This window comes from Fopius arisanus, unplaced genomic scaffold (genome assembly GCF_000806365.1).
Source record: "Fopius arisanus strain USDA-PBARC FA_bdor unplaced genomic scaffold, ASM80636v1 scaffold00045, whole genome shotgun sequence".
NCBI classification, from domain to species: domain Eukaryota; kingdom Metazoa; phylum Arthropoda; class Insecta; order Hymenoptera; family Braconidae; genus Fopius; species Fopius arisanus.
Genome location: NW_011887784.1, coordinates 213,257 through 230,364, shown reverse-complemented (window position 1 = coordinate 230,364; position 17,108 = coordinate 213,257). Strand labels below are relative to the sequence as shown.

General features: G+C 38.7%; 4 protein-coding genes across 6 annotated transcripts in view; 3 read left to right on the top strand and 1 right to left on the bottom strand.

Annotated features, from left to right (window-relative positions):
* The first annotated feature begins 356 nt into the window (after window positions 1-356).
* Window positions 357-3,328, top strand: LOC105267188 (uncharacterized). Its single transcript, XM_011305871.1, has 4 exons — window positions 357-497; window positions 565-2,415; window positions 2,736-2,953; window positions 3,033-3,328. Exons 1-4 carry the CDS (start codon window positions 464-466, stop codon window positions 3,099-3,101), a joined length of 2,172 nt encoding a protein of 723 aa, XP_011304173.1. The 5' UTR covers window positions 357-463; the 3' UTR covers window positions 3,102-3,328.
* Window positions 3,329-3,502: 174 nt separating this feature from the next.
* LOC105267189 (trypsin 3A1) lies at window positions 3,503-4,770 on the top strand. Its single transcript, XM_011305872.1, has 5 exons — window positions 3,503-3,543; window positions 3,600-3,691; window positions 3,836-3,921; window positions 3,996-4,266; window positions 4,362-4,770. Exons 1-5 carry the CDS (start codon window positions 3,510-3,512, stop codon window positions 4,680-4,682), a joined length of 804 nt encoding a protein of 267 aa, XP_011304174.1. The 5' UTR covers window positions 3,503-3,509; the 3' UTR covers window positions 4,683-4,770.
* Window positions 4,771-4,931: 161 nt separating this feature from the next.
* Window positions 4,932-5,767, top strand: LOC105267286 (transmembrane protease serine 4-like). The gene is made up of 4 exons (XM_011306025.1): window positions 4,932-4,962; window positions 5,019-5,110; window positions 5,274-5,359; window positions 5,419-5,767. Exons 1-4 carry the CDS (start codon window positions 4,932-4,934, stop codon window positions 5,765-5,767), a joined length of 558 nt encoding a protein of 185 aa, XP_011304327.1.
* A 6,033-nt stretch (window positions 5,768-11,800) lies between these two features.
* mAChR-B (muscarinic acetylcholine receptor) overlaps window positions 11,801-17,108 on the bottom strand; it is a 64,415-nt gene continuing 59,107 nt past the window's right edge. For 2 of the 3 annotated variants that reach the window (XM_011305848.1, XM_011305847.1), the window contains exons 4-5: window positions 16,713-16,916; window positions 11,801-16,631 (exon numbers count right to left, since the gene is read on the bottom strand). In XM_011305848.1, the coding sequence (XP_011304150.1) occupies window positions 14,359-16,631; window positions 16,713-16,916 (2,477 nt within the window). In that variant the 3' untranslated portion in view covers window positions 11,801-14,358. The remainder of the gene's footprint in view (window positions 16,632-16,712; window positions 16,917-17,108) is intronic. The other variant, XM_011305849.1, reaches the window with a different exon arrangement.

Below are 17,108 nucleotides of genomic sequence, written 5' to 3'. Positions count from 1 at the left end.
ATCCGATTGCCGTAATGTTTCAGGATGCCATCGATCCCGAATTATTTCTTCCAAAGTGCCAGGGACTTAGAGAAAGTGGAAATATCCTCAGGACCGATCCCTTCGATCTTGTGAACCATCGCGCTAGTCGCAAATCGTTAGGAAACGACAGTTTTATCACCCCATTAATTGGAAACGACCACATTATGCTTCACCTCCCATAAATTTTCTGAAAATCAATGACAAAGTTAGAGCAATGGCTTATCATCAAAACTCGGCTATAATTTGGTCGTTGTTTATTGTGCCATAAATAACGTAAAGTCAAGATTTCGCAGTGGTAAACGATCTGTAACACAAAGTTATCGTATTGTCTATTAAAGCCTGTAAATATTGTGGCCAACTAACTTTTTTATGTCACTTAAATTTTCTGAGAATTTACGCTATAAAAAGGAACATTTACAAGCAAAAATTCAGTTACTGCAACATGTGTGTATGGGTGCTGGTCACGTTGCTCATCGGTAAGTCTATAAAACTTGATTAGAAAATGGTAACAATGTTAAATAAATTGTCCATGTGGATGTGCAGGGGTTTCGAGCCGGGTATTCTGTCAGGGAGAAAATCAACATCATGTATTCCGCGACTTCCACATGAATCAGACCATTCTCCGCGATGTAGATAAGACACTTGATAGTGTATTGGAAAACTTTCTTACACCTTCGAGTTATACATCAATCCACAACGTAAAATTGAAGAATGGATATGGATCGCATAATAATTGGAATATTACGGCTATTGGATCGTGCATTCTTAATGATATCGATAAATTATCAGAACAATTTGGAATCATGAATCAACCTTTTCCGGAGATGATCGTCACTTCTACAACCACTCGTTATTACTCGTTGGATTCCGTATTCAAATTTGTCCACGATAATCAGCGATCTTATTTTGCAGATTCAGTTTATCATGAACTATACCGATTTCCATGGAAACTGATTCCCCTGGCGTCAAAATCAGTATCAAATTTCAAAGAATATTGTCAAAAGAATAAGTACCTGAAAAAAGGCTATCTTTCCGGAGAATCGTTAACGTCTAAAAATCGGGAAAAGTATAATATTCGCCGTGTCCTGAGGACACCGATTTTCATAAACGATTGGAAACATTACATTATTGGCGTTCGTCAATGTCTATCGTCACCAAAACCTTATTTCAACCTTCCTAAAGCAGCTATTGACATCATAAAATATCCACCAGAAGGTGCAGCCGCGATAGTTAAGAGCCGTCTGAGAAAACCGATTCCTCGCCATCCCCCGTTAAACCAGAAAACGTACAGTACGTACGAAGCGGTAGCATGTCAAATGGTCACACCTACAACTGAAGCCTATTACCAATGTTTAAAGGAATTGAGAAGGATTGATGGTTGTGCAGTTAAAAGAATGGAAAAGGCTGCAGAACGAAAAGCCCTCAGGGCTTATCGCAGTCGTAAATTCTGGCCTTCTGCTGTAAAACTTACTGAGAGTATTGGAGATCTCAATGACAGCTGCAAACTCGACCATAAAGCCTCGACGATGACGTGTTTCATATCCGACCAGTCTGGTGACAATTCCAATCATACATTATTCCTGGGTAATTATCCGAAGCTGACAACAGTTGCTGGAGAGGCCCAGAAGATGATACGGAATATGATAGAACTCATGCTGCAAAGTCAAGTGGGTGCTGATGCTCTTGATGAAATCGAAACTTACGTTTATATATATCATCGAAGCGTTGAAGCGCAAGATGAATTGAGCAAAACTGCTGGGAGAAGTCATCGAGCGAGAGATATGTATCTGAGGATGACTAACAATGTGGAAACGTATAAGCAACATCTGGCGAGGGTTGCCTTCGGAGCAATTAATGATGTTCGCACAGTTATCAATACTGTGGAGGGAACTCTGGTCAAGTCAATGTCGCGGTTTTTAGGAATTGATTCCTCGGAGCATGTGAGAACTATGAGATGTTTTGATGAATTTGTCGACTCTATTATAGGACCTTGGTTCGGATTTGGGGGTTCTGATCACAGTCATCCAAGTTTACAAAAACCAGCTAGGCCGATGAATGATGGGACAAAGCCAAGTATATTGAAACCTGATGGGACAAGCCCAAGTATATTGAAACCTAATGTGACAAGCCCAAGTATATTGAAACCTGATGGGACAAGCCCAAGTATATTGAAACCTGATGGGACACCACCAGAAAATTTGGAACATGATCTACCAGAAAATGCTACACCAGTAATAGACAAAGAAGGACATGAACAATTAGGAGATCCACTAGATCAGCCAAATAAAGAAGAGCGTCTCCGAAAATCGGATGAAATCGAATTTATGTTTTCAAATGGCTGGATAAATAAACTGGACGATTTTCACGAGTCGGGGGAAGCCCCCGCAAGACGTGGTAAAAAAATAACTATTTTGCAAATGAAAAATCGTGAGACTTTCATTTCAAACATAGAAACTAATAAAATATAGTGCCTATGAAAATAATTGAATGCCTTAAAAAAAAAATGTCGAATGTTAAATCGGAAAAATATTTTCAAGAAGTGTTTATTGATATTGATTCCATGATTTCTTACTCCGATCATTCGAAAAGTATATTTAGTACATTATTCATCAAACCATTATATTATTTTTTACACACTCTACTACTAGTAGCGTGTCTTAAAAAAAAAACAAGTACAATACTATTGATTTAACGGAATGGATGATTTCTTCCAGGTGTTATTCCACGCGCAGAAGCGGCACGGAACCTGATGAATTCATTGAAACGTCTGGGTAATGCGAAATTGTTACGGAGACAAAGTACAATTACTTCGCTTGCTAACACTTTCCTTCTGGCCACGATGTTTTATGAATGCATCACTGTCTTAGCGGCTGCTATCTATCGAACCGAACGTAACATCGAGTTTGGATCACCAACAGTTTCTCCGCATCCGGTAGAAAATCAAAATAGCAAGTGATTCCAGATTCTCGTATCGTGATCAGATAGATCGAACAAGACCATTTCTGTTTCAGATTTCTCAGATGGGTCCTGAAATAGTTACAAGTGGTTATGATCACGAATCGTGGGAGAAAGAGTCTTAAACCAAAAGCTGAGAGATTTCCACATACAACAGGAATCGTAGATCTTTCTACTCATTTAATTATTCCGACACTTGCTTTCGAAATAAGAAAAATGTTTAATGACGAATTTATCTATTTCAATATTATATGAATCATCCTCAATATCGGTTTATAGTTGTTAGAAAAATAATTGCGCTGGTGGTTGTGGAAATAATGTACGTGTAAACGACAATAAAAACTGAGAAGTGTTTCACCGTATCAATCATTCTTTTTTATCTTGAACTAGTTAAACTGTAAGGTCTATCTCTTTGAATTAATATACGAATGTAATGATAGTTTTTATGACTCTTCGTGACTTTTACGATGTTCTCAGTTCATATAAAGTACTCGATACTCTCGTTTTCAATCACCACTTCAAAACTCGGTAGAATGCGGAGTTTTTCGAAAATTATTTGCTTCTGTGGTAAGTTAACACTCATCATTACTAAAGATTGGTTAATAAATTATTATATTTTCCAGGCTTTATTGCTACTGGAATTCATCTTGGAGATACTACGAGCCCTAGAATTGTGAATGGCTTTCCTATTACCATCGACAAACTACCGTTTGTGGTGCATACATAATTCTAATACCAAATTCAAAGTCAATTAGAAAATATATAATTACATCTAATTAAAATGATTCATCGAATTATTCATTCGGAATGAAATTATTTGAATTATTTTTTGTTTCTCAATATGATAATTTATTCGCAGGTCGCATTACATCATGAGTTCCGCGGATTTGTCTGTGGTGGAAGTATTATTAACCAAAAGTGGATTTTAACTGCGTATCATTGCATGTAATTACCCCAAATTAAAACAGCTTTCGGAGAATATAACTGGTAAGTAACGATTGGATTGATTGGGCTTTCAGGCCACTGGGTGAGGATCTTCGGTTTTATTATGTTCGGGCTGGCTCAACATTTCTCGACGAAGGCGGTTCCCTTCACTGGTTGAAGGAGGCAATTGGCTACAAGCGTCCCGAGGTGAATTCTCTCAGCATCCCAAAGCACGATATTCTTCTTCTGCGAGTTATAAAACCTTTCAGATATTCGCAAAAGCTCCAGCCAGTCGGATTGCCCCGAGTGGACGAACGTCCTCCGAAAAAGCTCTGGGTGGCAGGGTGGGGGGAAACCAGTATGAAGGTATGAAAATTATTCATGTGCAAATTGGATTAGATTGACTAAAGACATTCTTGAATACTCGCTACTTGGAATATTTAAGTTTCTTTTAATTCCAGAGTCTTTCGCCTATTTTGCAAATAGTGCAGGTTGATTTCATTCCCTACGAAGAATGTCTGAATGCCTCTGTATGGTATCATAAGGCAGTGTCCGATGAAAGTCATCTCTGTTATTTTCGTGAGAATCACGACTCCTGTCAGGGAGATTCCGGAGGGCCTTTGGCGTCTGATACGACAATCTACGGAATTGTTTCTTTCGGCGAAGGTTGTGGAACAGTCCCTGGAGTATACGCCAATGTCGTCTACTACAGGAATTGGATTAAAAAAATCACATGGCTAGGGAGAAAAAAATCAAAGCGGATCATTAAATCTTCGGCATGAAATATACAACTGCGTTAAAATAGTATAATTACGCTCATGATTCTTGAAATAATCAACAAACGATTGGCAATAAATCTGGGAAAAATTTCGTGACTGTTTCATGTATACATTACTCATTCTTTCTATCTTGAACCTCTTTAAATCACTGCGACGTACTCGTATTTTTTATGTCTGCTGTCTTCATGACTTTAACGACTGTTTCCGTTCGTATAAAGCGCTCGATAGTTTCATTTTAAATTATTCGGAAAGATGTGTTCTTTGAAAATTGTTTGTCTCCTTGGTAAGTCGGCAGGTTCTACAATCGCCGGTGGATACACGATTATAAATATTTTTCAGGGGGTATTGCTTTTGGAATTCATCTTGAAGACACAGTGAGGCCCAGAATCTTCAATGGGTCTCCCATCAGGATTGAAAATCGACCGTTTATGGTGCGTATTCAATTTTTCAGATTATATTCAAGATTAGAAACTTACACCATTTTCGTCAACATTTGGATTTAGATTTTGAAGTTATTATTAATTTTTGTCTGGATTATTATTTGGATTCGTTTAATATAATTTAATTAGTTTAATTTAATAACTCCGGTCGCAGGTATCCTTGAATCACAAGCGGAAGGGATTTGTATGTGGTGGAAGCATTCTTAATAAATATTGGGTCTTGACTGCAAGTCACTGTCTGTGAGTTATTGCAGTAACAAATTATAAATTCGCAATGAATGAATTAATTGAACTTCCAGACCAGAAGGGGAGAATCCTTGCAATTACTACATTCGAGGGGGTTCGACCTACTTGAATAGCGGTTCCATCCGATTTCTGCAGAAGGCAGTTTACTTTTACAGTACTAAGATGAACGCTATGGGTGTCCCGGAGAATGACATTCTTCTGCTCCGACCTAAAAACGCATTCAGATTCTCGAGACTTCTTCAACCCATCAAATTGCCTAGGGAGGGTGAACAACCCCCGAGCAAACTTTGGGTAACTGGATGGGGTGCGACTTACGCAACGGTACGTTTAGTACTTGTTTATGTAAATATAATCGAAAAACATAAACACCAGAAGAGGATTGCGTCTGAAAAATCGGCATGAAATTTCGATCAGTTCTATCAATGGATAAAAAAAAATCTCATGGCATTTCAGCCGGTCTCAACAAATCTGCAAATGGTGGAGTTGGACTTCATTCCGCAAGAAGAATGTCGGAATAACTTTTCAATGTATCGTGACACAGTGACCGACGAAACCCATCTCTGTTATTTTCGTGCAACACACGATTCGTGCAGAGGGGACTCAGGAGGGCCTTTAGCTTCCAATACAACAATCTATGGAATTGTTTCTTTCGGCATCTGTGGAATGTTCCCAGGGATATACACCAAAGTTGCTTATTACAACAGGTGGATCAACGAAGTGATCAAGAGCGGATTCTGAATCTAGTTGGCGGTTTAATCTATTGAAGGAAGAAGCTGTTTACCTGGTTGAATTGTTTATGATTCAATGATACAATTGTAGCGCATTAATTGTTTGTTCTTCAATGGAAACTCATGGCTCAGATTGGCTGCTTCATCTCTTAAGCAAACAATTACACCTCATAATTATGATGAAAGTCAAATAATTGCTGTAAGAGATTGCGAAGAAACGAATCACAATCAAAACATCTTGAATCTTGATAATCTTGAATTATTCCTCTTACTTGACGATTCGAGCTGGGGAATTTTCGTTTAGAATTACGTTTTGCTTGAAAAACTAATACGAGAATTTCAGAAATGATGATGGGTTATTTCAACCACGTTTACTAAAGTGCTCCATCGAAGTAAAAAATCTATTTCATTTCTATTAAAGGACTTTTCACGAAGAATAAAAGGTTCGACATAAATACAATGGTATCCTTTCATCCTCTTCAACCTCGAATTCACAAAGGACCTTATCTAAAGGAAATAGTGTGAAAGCCCAGAAAAACGACTCAATTATAAATCGTCCAGAAAAAATTTTTCAGTGAACACAAAATAATTCCATTAAAAATCGCAGTCAGTGATTTTATTTATTCAACAAATTCATCGGGAATTAATAATCGAAAGTCATCCAGACGGTAATTTTTCGGTGGGTCAAATTCACCTGCATTTCTGGATATTGGGGTCCATGAAAATTTCTCTTGATCAATAAACAACCGGACGTCTATGTTGTTCTCTCTCAGGTAACATTAAGCCCAGGTGGGCCATTGCAAAAGATACGACAATGAAATCACGGTGTGGATCCCTCGTCAAGGTTGGGTGCACCAGGAGGAAGTCCATTAACAAGCCCATGGTTTCACACGGATGCAGATGGACGACACGCATGTGGCAACGTGTGGGCGTACAAACAACAACAATAAACACGCACCTAGGTAAGTAGGTGACGCACGCATACGTAAACTCTTCACTCTCCTATATTTCGTGTGGGTATCGTTTAGGGGAGTGACTCACCTGTGCTTTACCGGTCATTGAAGTATCCATTTGCCGTTTCCGGGGGTCTTTAAACTCCCACCCACGTGCAGAGCACAAACTCCGAGTAATTAGTGATTAAAAAAAATATAACAACAATTTGCTAAATTTACCAGTAACTAAATCCAACAACTATTCACAACTCACGAATTAATAAAATTATTTCGTGAATTGTTCATTCAATGGCTCTTTACGTCAGAAAATAATTGCACTCACCTGCTATCGGCCGCAGGACACACTCTGGTCCGAATGCTCTTCAAAATATCTCGTTTGAGTTTACTGTACCATTTGATTACTCCCGAGTCGCAATCTGTCTGCACTGATGCATTAAGTTTCACGATTCGCGGGCTATCTTCACTCTGAATGAGAGTCCAATTGGTACTCTGAACAATCGGTTTCTCCTCCACCGTCAGGCTCATAAAGGGGGATATGCTGATAGCTTCCAATGCCTCAACTTCTTTACGCCTCATTTTATTTTGGCATGAATAAACGGGAATTTTCACGTCACTTTCGAGTTCGGTGTCAGTCATTATTGACAGTAATATTTTTTTTTGGGGACGGCTGACTCTAGCCTTTCCTTTTTTCACCGAACGCCTGTTCTGTCGCGAGGGGTGGCGCCGACAGAACTGTTTGTTCACTGGTTCCAACATGATTAATCAATATCTATCACAAATTATGAATTTTAAGAGGAATCGTAAAATAGCACGCGCTAAAATATCCCGACTTTTTACGCCGCTAATCTACATTTTTGGAGATAACGGCAGATCTTTTGTTTGGAGAAGTCGTTTTTTTTTTTATTTTCAGGGTTCGACGTATGATGTAACGCGTACGGTAGTTGAATTCGGACTGAATCATGTAAGTGAACACGCACGTAAGAGGGGAAGAAAACCATAATGGCGTTAACAGGGGGAATGCAGGGGTCATTGAAGGGACTTTCCATTTTCCGACTATCCCCCACTTTGTACTTGCTTGTACTTCCTGTGCACTGGGTTATTATGCTTCTCTGGTCGACCTTTATCTTCATACGCTTCGAGAGATGTGGGTACTTAGAGACAATCCTGACTATTTGCATAATTTTGTTGTAGACGGTATTTCCCTCGAAAATTACCTTTACCCTGACTTTGGGGAAAATAATTTCGGTGAAGAACTGGCGCGGGTGAGAGAACTATTGATTTATTTTTCTGGATCGAATACATTTTTTGGAATATTATTCTTTATTTTTTTTTAGTCTTTCCTCAAACCGATGCTCTTCCTCTTCTACGCCAATGTAGTCTAATGTAATTTTTTCAAACGAATTATTCTCTTATCATGATCGAATTCTAGATTCCCCGAGTGCATTACTTTTGTTTCCAATGGATGATCCCGCATTTATAAATTAATAGCGTTATGGAGGCGGAATTTTTTAGAATAATTCATAAAGAAAATCAGAACAAATCATGAATTCTTTTGTGAAGGAGTGAGCAAAGGGAAGCCCGAAATCAATTTCAGGTCTACTCCGTAACTAACTGAAACTACTAGCTTTGTAAAAAAGATGTTATTATAGTTTCTTTGTGCCCATGAACTTCTGCATAAAACTTCAATGAATTCCTTCGATTTTTTTTCCATTTTAAAATAGTCACTCAGGGAATGCAGCATTACATTTGCCAAACTCATCCATTTCATAATTTCGCAAAAAACTTTGAGTTAAAAATTTAACTTTGTAAAAAACGTAAATAAACAACACGGAATTAAACTCTTAAAACACTCCACATGTCATTGAATTTTTCAATTGTCATGTTTGTGCAAAATTTTGTTGTAATCCTGTCGATTTTCTTCAATACTTTTATTTCTCTCTGTAATAAAATAATGAAGAGTGTAATCGTAAAAATGAAGAGTCCTCGAAAGGGGTCCCCCAACGGTAAATATCACCTGCAGCGTAGCAATAATATACGTGTCCAAAATTACTCTCCGGAAGTTGACAAAGTCAGACACACGTAATATTCGTTGTATCTTGTCTGCTGTAATCCTTTGTATCAATAACATACAAAACTCATAACAATCGACCCAAGAATAAAGGACCAACGTGACACGTCGCGCGTGTTCTCTCAGGTGCACAATAGCGTTAGAGGAATCTCCGTGACTGGAATAAACATCGAATATCCTTCTTTTACCGATATATTCACCTTCTTTACGTGATCCTAGGGAATAATAATACACCTCATGACATAACTTGTTGCAACGAATGATTCTCTTGCCCTGAGTGCTTTAATTATACAAACGACGCCTGTGTTCGTGAAAACTACTTCCGTTCCTGCAATTATTCGCCGTCATTGGAGATTGAAAAATTACGCGTGTTATTACATTGCGAAAATTAACATTGACGGTAATTAGTCTGGAGAGGCCAATCACGTCAATCGTAAATAAACGGAAAATACATTCACTTGGACAACTGAAGAATAAATTCAATGGTAATGCGAGAAAAATTATTGGCAGATAATTTACGCTGAAAGCGTGTCTTGATGACGTTGGCGAAAATATTGAGCTTTCTAATTGGAGGGATATGTGCTTAGGGACAATCAGCGAATTGATTGGCGATTCTAATCAGTGGGATTATTGAGGGAAAAATTATGGATTTTCAACGCAATGGGCTGATCGCTCACACAATTAATTACCGCTTGTTCAACCAGGATAAATTCTAGGGAAAACGACAATACAATTATTCCAGACATAATTCGCAGAATGACGATTGCCAATTAACGTGTATGAAGATATTTTGGTATATTCACGGGTTACCGGGAAATTAAATGAGCACTAATTGAACTTTCAACCGTTCAACTGCGCACGTGAGGTGCCTCATGAGTATTGTTATTGTTGAATACAGAGTACTTCTAAGAATTTTGTGGTTCAATGGGTGAGATGAGTGGGAGAGGTTTTTACCGTAATTTGTAGGATTTGTGCAATTTAGATAAAAAATAAATGCAATTGGAGAATTGAATTGAATTTGCGGAAAATTTTATGATGATTTTTTTGATTGAATAGAAGGAAGGTTAAAGTCTTGAGGACAAATTTCGTTCCATGTCAGTCCCAGTTAAATGATTTTTTCGCCTCGGTACAGAAATACTTTCAGATTTGAAGAATGTGGGAGATTGAAGGCCGTGAGTGATGTGGAAAGACAGAATGGATCCATTCTCAATGAGAAAAATAGACTATCTATTTTTTCCTGGCGGTTTGCGACACCGACGGTAATTATTCTGAGTAAGCGAAAAGTTACCTGACTTCTCAAAAAGTGATAGCTCGATAGCTCATTCGTTTTCTTTTTATTTAGCAAGCAATTTATTAACTCCCTGATAAAAAGTAGTTACAAATAAATTTCTGGTTGAATATAATTTTTGTACGAATTAGTTAATGGAAAGAAATTGAAATTAATAAAAAAGCGGTGAGTTTCTCATTTTCGCTCGGATGATTTATTGGGTCTCGGAGAAACCGTAAGTCGTAGTGATTGCTAAGCTGTGGTTTATTGAGTTAGGATGATTTCAACTGCAGAAAATACACTTACGCTCTAGACGATACCAGTCTCCTGAGCCTCGGATGCTCCCTTTGCCTCATCACAACATTTTCCTCCGCCTTGGGTCTCCTCTTCCAAAACTTCAACGTCTTCATCTCGAAATCTCACTATTTAATGTCAAAGAAAATTCAAACCGCCCCTCGATGACGCACATCCTCCTTATCACGCAGTCACAGAATCACTGCGAGTCTCTATTCCGCGGAGCACAGATTTTAAACAGGAAAATCTCATTTCGAATCATAAGCAACAGCTGTTGTTGTGGCACATGGGAGTCTGCGTCACTGATGCGTAATATTGCCGGCGACTGGGATTCATACATGCACGTACTCGAGATGTGAATGCAACGTCATAAGGATTTACGTAAATCGGTCATGCATGGAAATTCGAAAAGACCACTTGCGATTGTACCTGCGGTTGAAGGCTCTTGTTCCCACCACTCGATGCATTAATATCACGAGCTTATTTAGGACAATCGCCAAAAATGCAATTAAATAATAATTAATCTTCGAATTACAACGGAATAAAATAGAATAGAATAGAAAAGTTGATTGAAATCGGCAACTCATCTACCAACTGAAGTCAATGACCAACTTTTAATGGAGATAAATAAACATTTCTCAACTACGAGGGATGATGCTTACACTTGAGTTCAAGAAGATACTTTTGGATCAAGCTGTCGGAAAACTTCTCATTAAAATGAATAAAATTAACGAAGTGCTATCAACTGAAGATAATAAAGAACTTTCAGTGAAGATTTATGAATCTTCGTGAAGTCTAAGACGTGGATTTCCAGCAACTTCAACAAAATGTTTCCAATTGTGAGACAAAATTTTCAAGTTCCTAATTTAAAAAGGATAATTCCAAGAACTTCAAGAATGGGTTTATCGCCACGAACAAAACGTAAGTCAATTATGATACCAATTTTTTGTATATATCAATAATTACTTCGATATGGAATAAATAGAATATGATATAATAGCATGCGACACAATACTCTAAAGGAAGAATATAATTTTATGGAATACCCATCCTAAAAAATAACAATCTCCAATATCCATACTTCCATTATTCTTCATCACATTATATTACTTTATTGTTTCCTCTTTACGTACATTTCCGAATTCTCTAAGTATATACCACTTCAATGCTGCGATGCATTACAAATGAAAAACAATGACTACTTCATTAACGAGTATTAATAATAATAGGAGCTTATGCTACTTTGAACCTGGTTTATTATCCATCTCTTCAGCGCGAAAATTAAAATTCGTACAAGTACAATCTCAGAGTACTTGCGATCACATGAAATGGTTGTTTATTATTAATAATTGCTCTATCATTATATGCGTATCATGAGATTGTCGGGCAAAGCACGCACAGAACATAGTCTCATGCATCAGAGTATCCTTTTCTCAATTATTTACACATAGTCCTAAATTCGACTATTCATAGTCTTCTTCATTACCACAATCAATTATTTTACTCTTTGATTGATTTTTTTAAAAATCAATCTACATATGTTTGAATGCTGTACATACTCTCATCGTATTAATTACCATGGTGACACGGCTACGCAGAGTAAAGCGTAGAAGCGTTGTAAATTTCAATGATTTAGGCCAATGAACGCCGGAGAGTGACGAATTAACATCGCCAGTCCCAAATGTATCCATAGATGTGCATTTTCATAATTTCGGAGTTTTCTATGCAAACCAATGAATACCAAATTGAAAGCAAATAGTTGCGTCTTTATATTTTTCATACGAAATAATCTTCATCTTTTTAATGTTAATTGAATGAAAAAATTAAGAGGCCTGCATATACATTACAATTTTTCGATTAATGAGGTAGAGTTGGAGATAAAAAAATGATACCCTTTAACGTCCCCTCTCTCTCCATAATCACCTATATAATTTTTCCTCAATAACCATAAATAATAGCTAAATGACATTACACCCATTAGCTATAGGCTCATCATGGTGCTTGGCCGCAGTGTCGCAAATTACAAACTGCCTACAACTACGAGCTCTAGTCAATAAATCTGATAACTCTACACCCCCTAGTACATAATAATTCTAAACAACATGATACCTTTAATATAATAACTTACGTATCATTCCACTACAGGTTTATATTTACAAAAGAGTCGATAACAATTGTTGATCGATTCAATTGACACTTTCCAAATGAACGATTCTACATCATAATGTCTACATTAATGAAACCCGCGATGGAATAAAAAGAGAAATAATAAAAATCAAGTATGAATTGGGAGACTTCGACCAGCGAAGTGAAACAAAAAGAAATTGATTAAGCTAGAAATGATTTCTGTGTGTACGACGTGTCTGCCAATATAATTGAAACAGCATAATACGATTATAAGCATTTTTTTTCCACAAAAGGTAAACGAGAAGGATGGGACAGTGATACACGGTCCATTACTGTTCTACATCTATTATCGATTTTCTCCCGTTGGACTGAGAAGTTAAGCGTAAAAGTTGTTGTGTGGAGGATTCAACCACCGTGGAGTGTGTGAAAGAGATTATTGTGAGGGCCTAGCCGTCATGGGGCTCAGAATGGGCGAGGCACTCATCCACAGTCCTTCAACACTTACCCACCTGGGTTGACCAGTCTGCATTTGTGGAATGGTTTCTTCGCCCACCTATCCTATCACAAATACACAAAAGGATTGACACGGGGTAGTTGGTAATAGCGTACCAATCCTCGTGACTGGGTTACATACCGTGTATTGATCCTCGATGACACCTACATGGGGCTCAATGAATGTAAACAATACTGTCTGTTTTTGTTTGTTTTACCTTATTGTTTGTGTATGACGCTGCGTCGAGATGATCACGGATTTCGGAAGTTCGTTTGTTTGTTGAAAGATAAAGGCGCCTTTTCGAGGTAGGCCACATCCGGCAGTGCATACAGACCAAGAAATCGGATCAGCTGATCCACCATCACCAAATCCGTGATTATCTCAATAGATTCTGTGTATGTGTTGATTTAATTTCAAGATATTATTGTTTCTTTCACAACATAAATAAACGCTTAGATCTTAATGCATTCGCAAAATGTCTATTTCACTTTTCGTCTTTCGTAACGAGCTTCATAGATAAAGCTCGACGGAACTATAATATACAGTTAATTTACAGTTATTTCAAGTTCTACGGTAATCATCAAATGTTTTACGTTAACTATTACATGCCTATTAATTATAGCTTACAAAGCATTAGGATTAAACAAGTATTATCGATTCAATCACTGGTATTAACTGCTGCAGTGTTACATAAAAGCGCGTCCTTTGGCGCTTTAATTGATAAACAAATATACACACATTACATATACATTATGTACACCTTTGATTTTAGGTCTTAAAACGTATTTCACTCATTCTTACCTCTTTTATATTTACAAGCTGAATCATCGAACATATTGTGTTCTGTTGCTCTTAATGAAACCAGATTATTCATGACTAACTACCAATCTACGATAATAAAAAGACTTGACGAAATTATTGTCCATACACCATACCCCCAATGTATAATATCGTTTGATTATTGTGCCAAATGTGTGTTTGATCAATTTTTTCTCCCTCAATGTTTGTATTGTTTTATTTTGACGTATAGCTCACTGCATTACAAAAGGATGAGACTAATGTCTTACGTCATGTGGAAATCCCCCTTGAGTATTCTAGTAAATGTCTTCTTGAATTGCTGATTAGCCAAAGCATAGCAGAAAGGATTCATAGGGCTATTGGCATAGCATAGAAAATATGAAAACATGTAGAGATGCTCATTGGTGCATGGCCGATGGGTGCAGAAGCCCTCGACCAATGCCATGACATGATACGGCGTCCAACAGGCAACGAAAGCTCCCAAGATAAAAGAAATTGTACGGAAAGCCTTACGTGCACGATTCTCGGTCCTCGATTTTTGTCTACCAAACATGAGATCTTTCTTAGCTGTTTTAGCTTTTAACCTCTTGCCAATTGATTTGACAAAGTCCCTCCTTGAGCCACCACTTCCTTCTTGCTCATCCTCCTTCTTCGACTGTCTCTTAGGATCGGCAGATGAGGATAAAGCTGCTGCTGGTACAACAGTTGGTGCAGCACTACTTGATGATGACAACTGGGGTGGATTGTTCGTTTTCAGATCAGTCGTTGTGCTGTTTGACGATCCAATTGGCGTATTGACAACAGTTGTGACTGGTTGTCGTTTGGTATCCTCCTTTACTGTCACCTCGGTGTTCACCTTGCTAACTATAGGGGAAGTTTGTGATGAGGCATTGGTATGGTGTGTGGTAAAAACACGTGGTGGATGAGTTTGACAGGATGCATTAATGAATTGAGGATAATTGAATGGTTGGATTGTACCAGTTTGCTGTTGTGTTGCTCTTATAAGGGCAGCTTGTAGCAAACTGGTGTTGGCCGCTGATGTACCAGTGTGTCCCAACAATGGTGATGATGGAGCTGTTGATAGAGGATTAGCAAGACTACAGGAAAAGGATGATGGTGGACTTTCAAAGGATGGACTTGGTACGATCACAGAACTTTCGTCCATGTATCTCAAATCTGCACCATCCAGACCAGTCAATATGTCGTACGTACCTGGGCCACCTGTTGATAGGGACTTTGGTCTGTCTGTTGAGGATGCTGTTGAAGTCTGGCTATCTGATGCTGGTGAGCTACCGCGAAATTGTGTAGGTGGTGAGATGATGATCTGTTGACTGCTCGATGATGTACTTTTATTTTTGACTTCTGATGGTGGTGTCTCCTCAATGAGCCCGATGCATCGATTTACCTCAGCGACGTTAGATCGGAGGGACTGCTCTGGTGTAAGAGTGCTGCTGGACTTGTCGTGCTCGATGGACTGATCAAGAAGATTCTCAGTCTCGACGAGGCTGTTCTCCTGGATCTTCGGCAGTGTCTGTGTCTTTAGTGCTGCTGAAGGCTCCAATGTCGTCGGCGATGGTTTCCTCATCAAAGGATTCATCTCCACTTTGACTGGCACGATGCCATTCATCTTTCCGTTAGTGGCAAATGCATGCAGAGCACCGGCCTGCACCATCAGTCCAGCCACTGACGACTTTTTTCTCAGATTAGCAGCTTGCTGAGACGATGTAACAGCCCCTGCTGTGCTCTCCTCGTCAGAATCAAAAGCCGGACTGCTTGATCGTTCGGATTTCTCCATCTCCGATTGCGTGGTATTATTCGAAGTTGGTTTGTTCGACGAATCTTTACTCTGTGATAACTGCGACGAGGACATTCTCGCGTTCAAAGTATCCGTCCCATCTTTGTTATCGTCCGCCTGACCGTCGGGATTACCCTCAGCCCCCTGTGTACCACCTCCAATACTACTTTTAGGCTTATCCTGGCTAAGCATCGTACTCTGAGTCTTCGAGATTCCAATTCCCGCTGCCCTACCGGCCATACCTGACATCGCACCAGCGCTCAGTGCCACCATCGATTGCATTTTCCTCTGCTTCGCTTCACTCTTCTTCTGCATGTCATAAGCAGTTTTATAGATTCCACCGTAAAGAATGAAGAGAACAACTAATGTAGTCCAGTAGTAACCAATGATGAGGGCAGTGTTGAATACTGGATCCTTCAAGAACTGTACCGCGCACTCGTTTGGCTTAAGATTTCTGTAGCCAACAAAGTGCTCCCACCCGAATATACTGATAAAAAATAAAAGCGCTGGAATAATCCACGTTATGGTAACCATCCATATCACGCGATTCTTGGTTCTCCAGCCTCTGTACTTAGCGGCTATCTTGACGGAGCAAAATCGATCTATGGTGATTAAAAGGACGGTGTATTGTGATACGAGACATACTGTGTAATCCACAGAGAGCCATAGGTCACAGAGCAATGGGCCAAGATCCCAGGAACCCATTAGCACGTAGACGGTGTAGAACGGCATTGATACAGTTCCTGTGGAAATTAAATCACACGTGTATAAACATTCGTTAGTCAACAAGCGATGGCGATCTAATTTATGGTGATTGGTTCTACCGATAAGCATGTCTGTTGCAGCTAACGAGGCGATGAAGTAATTGCTCGGTTGTCTGATGGTTCTGTCGACGATAAAGGCTAATAGCACCAAAATATTACCCCCGATTGTTAGGACAATGCACGATGCCAAACCTAGGGCTATCAACACTGTCTGCCACATCTCAAAAGGCGGAGCTGTCTCATCGGTAGTCCATGCTTTCTCTACTGAGGAACAAAATCATAGAGCGTGAACGCGGATATTCAGGATGAAAGTTGGAAAAGTTTTATATGAATGGAGTTCATCCCCGTTATTTCATACAATGAGCTCTATTCTCAAGTTTCATCTCCAATTTCGTATGTATGAGAATGTTTTCTTCCATTGTAAATTTATTCCGAAAATATTTTCATATTTTGAGG

Bases quoted from the DNA above. Each gene is read 5' to 3' on its own strand.
- LOC105267188 (XM_011305871.1), top strand. From the start codon at position 464: ATGTGTGTATGGGTGCTGGTCACGTTGCTCATCG. The intron at 2,416-2,735 runs GTAAAAAAATAA...GATTTCTTCCAG, and splicing joins GGAAGCCCCCGCAAGACGTG to GTGTTATTCCACGCGCAGAA. The intron at 2,954-3,032 runs GTAGAAAATCAA...TTTCTGTTTCAG, and splicing joins CAACAGTTTCTCCGCATCCG to ATTTCTCAGATGGGTCCTGA.
- LOC105267189 (XM_011305872.1), top strand. From the start codon at position 3,510: ATGCGGAGTTTTTCGAAAATTATTTGCTTCTGTG. The intron at 3,544-3,599 runs GTAAGTTAACAC...TATATTTTCCAG, and splicing joins GAAAATTATTTGCTTCTGTG to GCTTTATTGCTACTGGAATT. The intron at 4,267-4,361 runs GTATGAAAATTA...TTTTAATTCCAG, and splicing joins GGGGGGAAACCAGTATGAAG to AGTCTTTCGCCTATTTTGCA.
- LOC105267286 (XM_011306025.1), top strand. From the start codon at position 4,932: ATGTGTTCTTTGAAAATTGTTTGTCTCCTTG. The intron at 5,111-5,273 runs GTGCGTATTCAA...CTCCGGTCGCAG, and splicing joins TTGAAAATCGACCGTTTATG to GTATCCTTGAATCACAAGCG. The intron at 5,360-5,418 runs GTGAGTTATTGC...TTGAACTTCCAG, and splicing joins TTGACTGCAAGTCACTGTCT to ACCAGAAGGGGAGAATCCTT.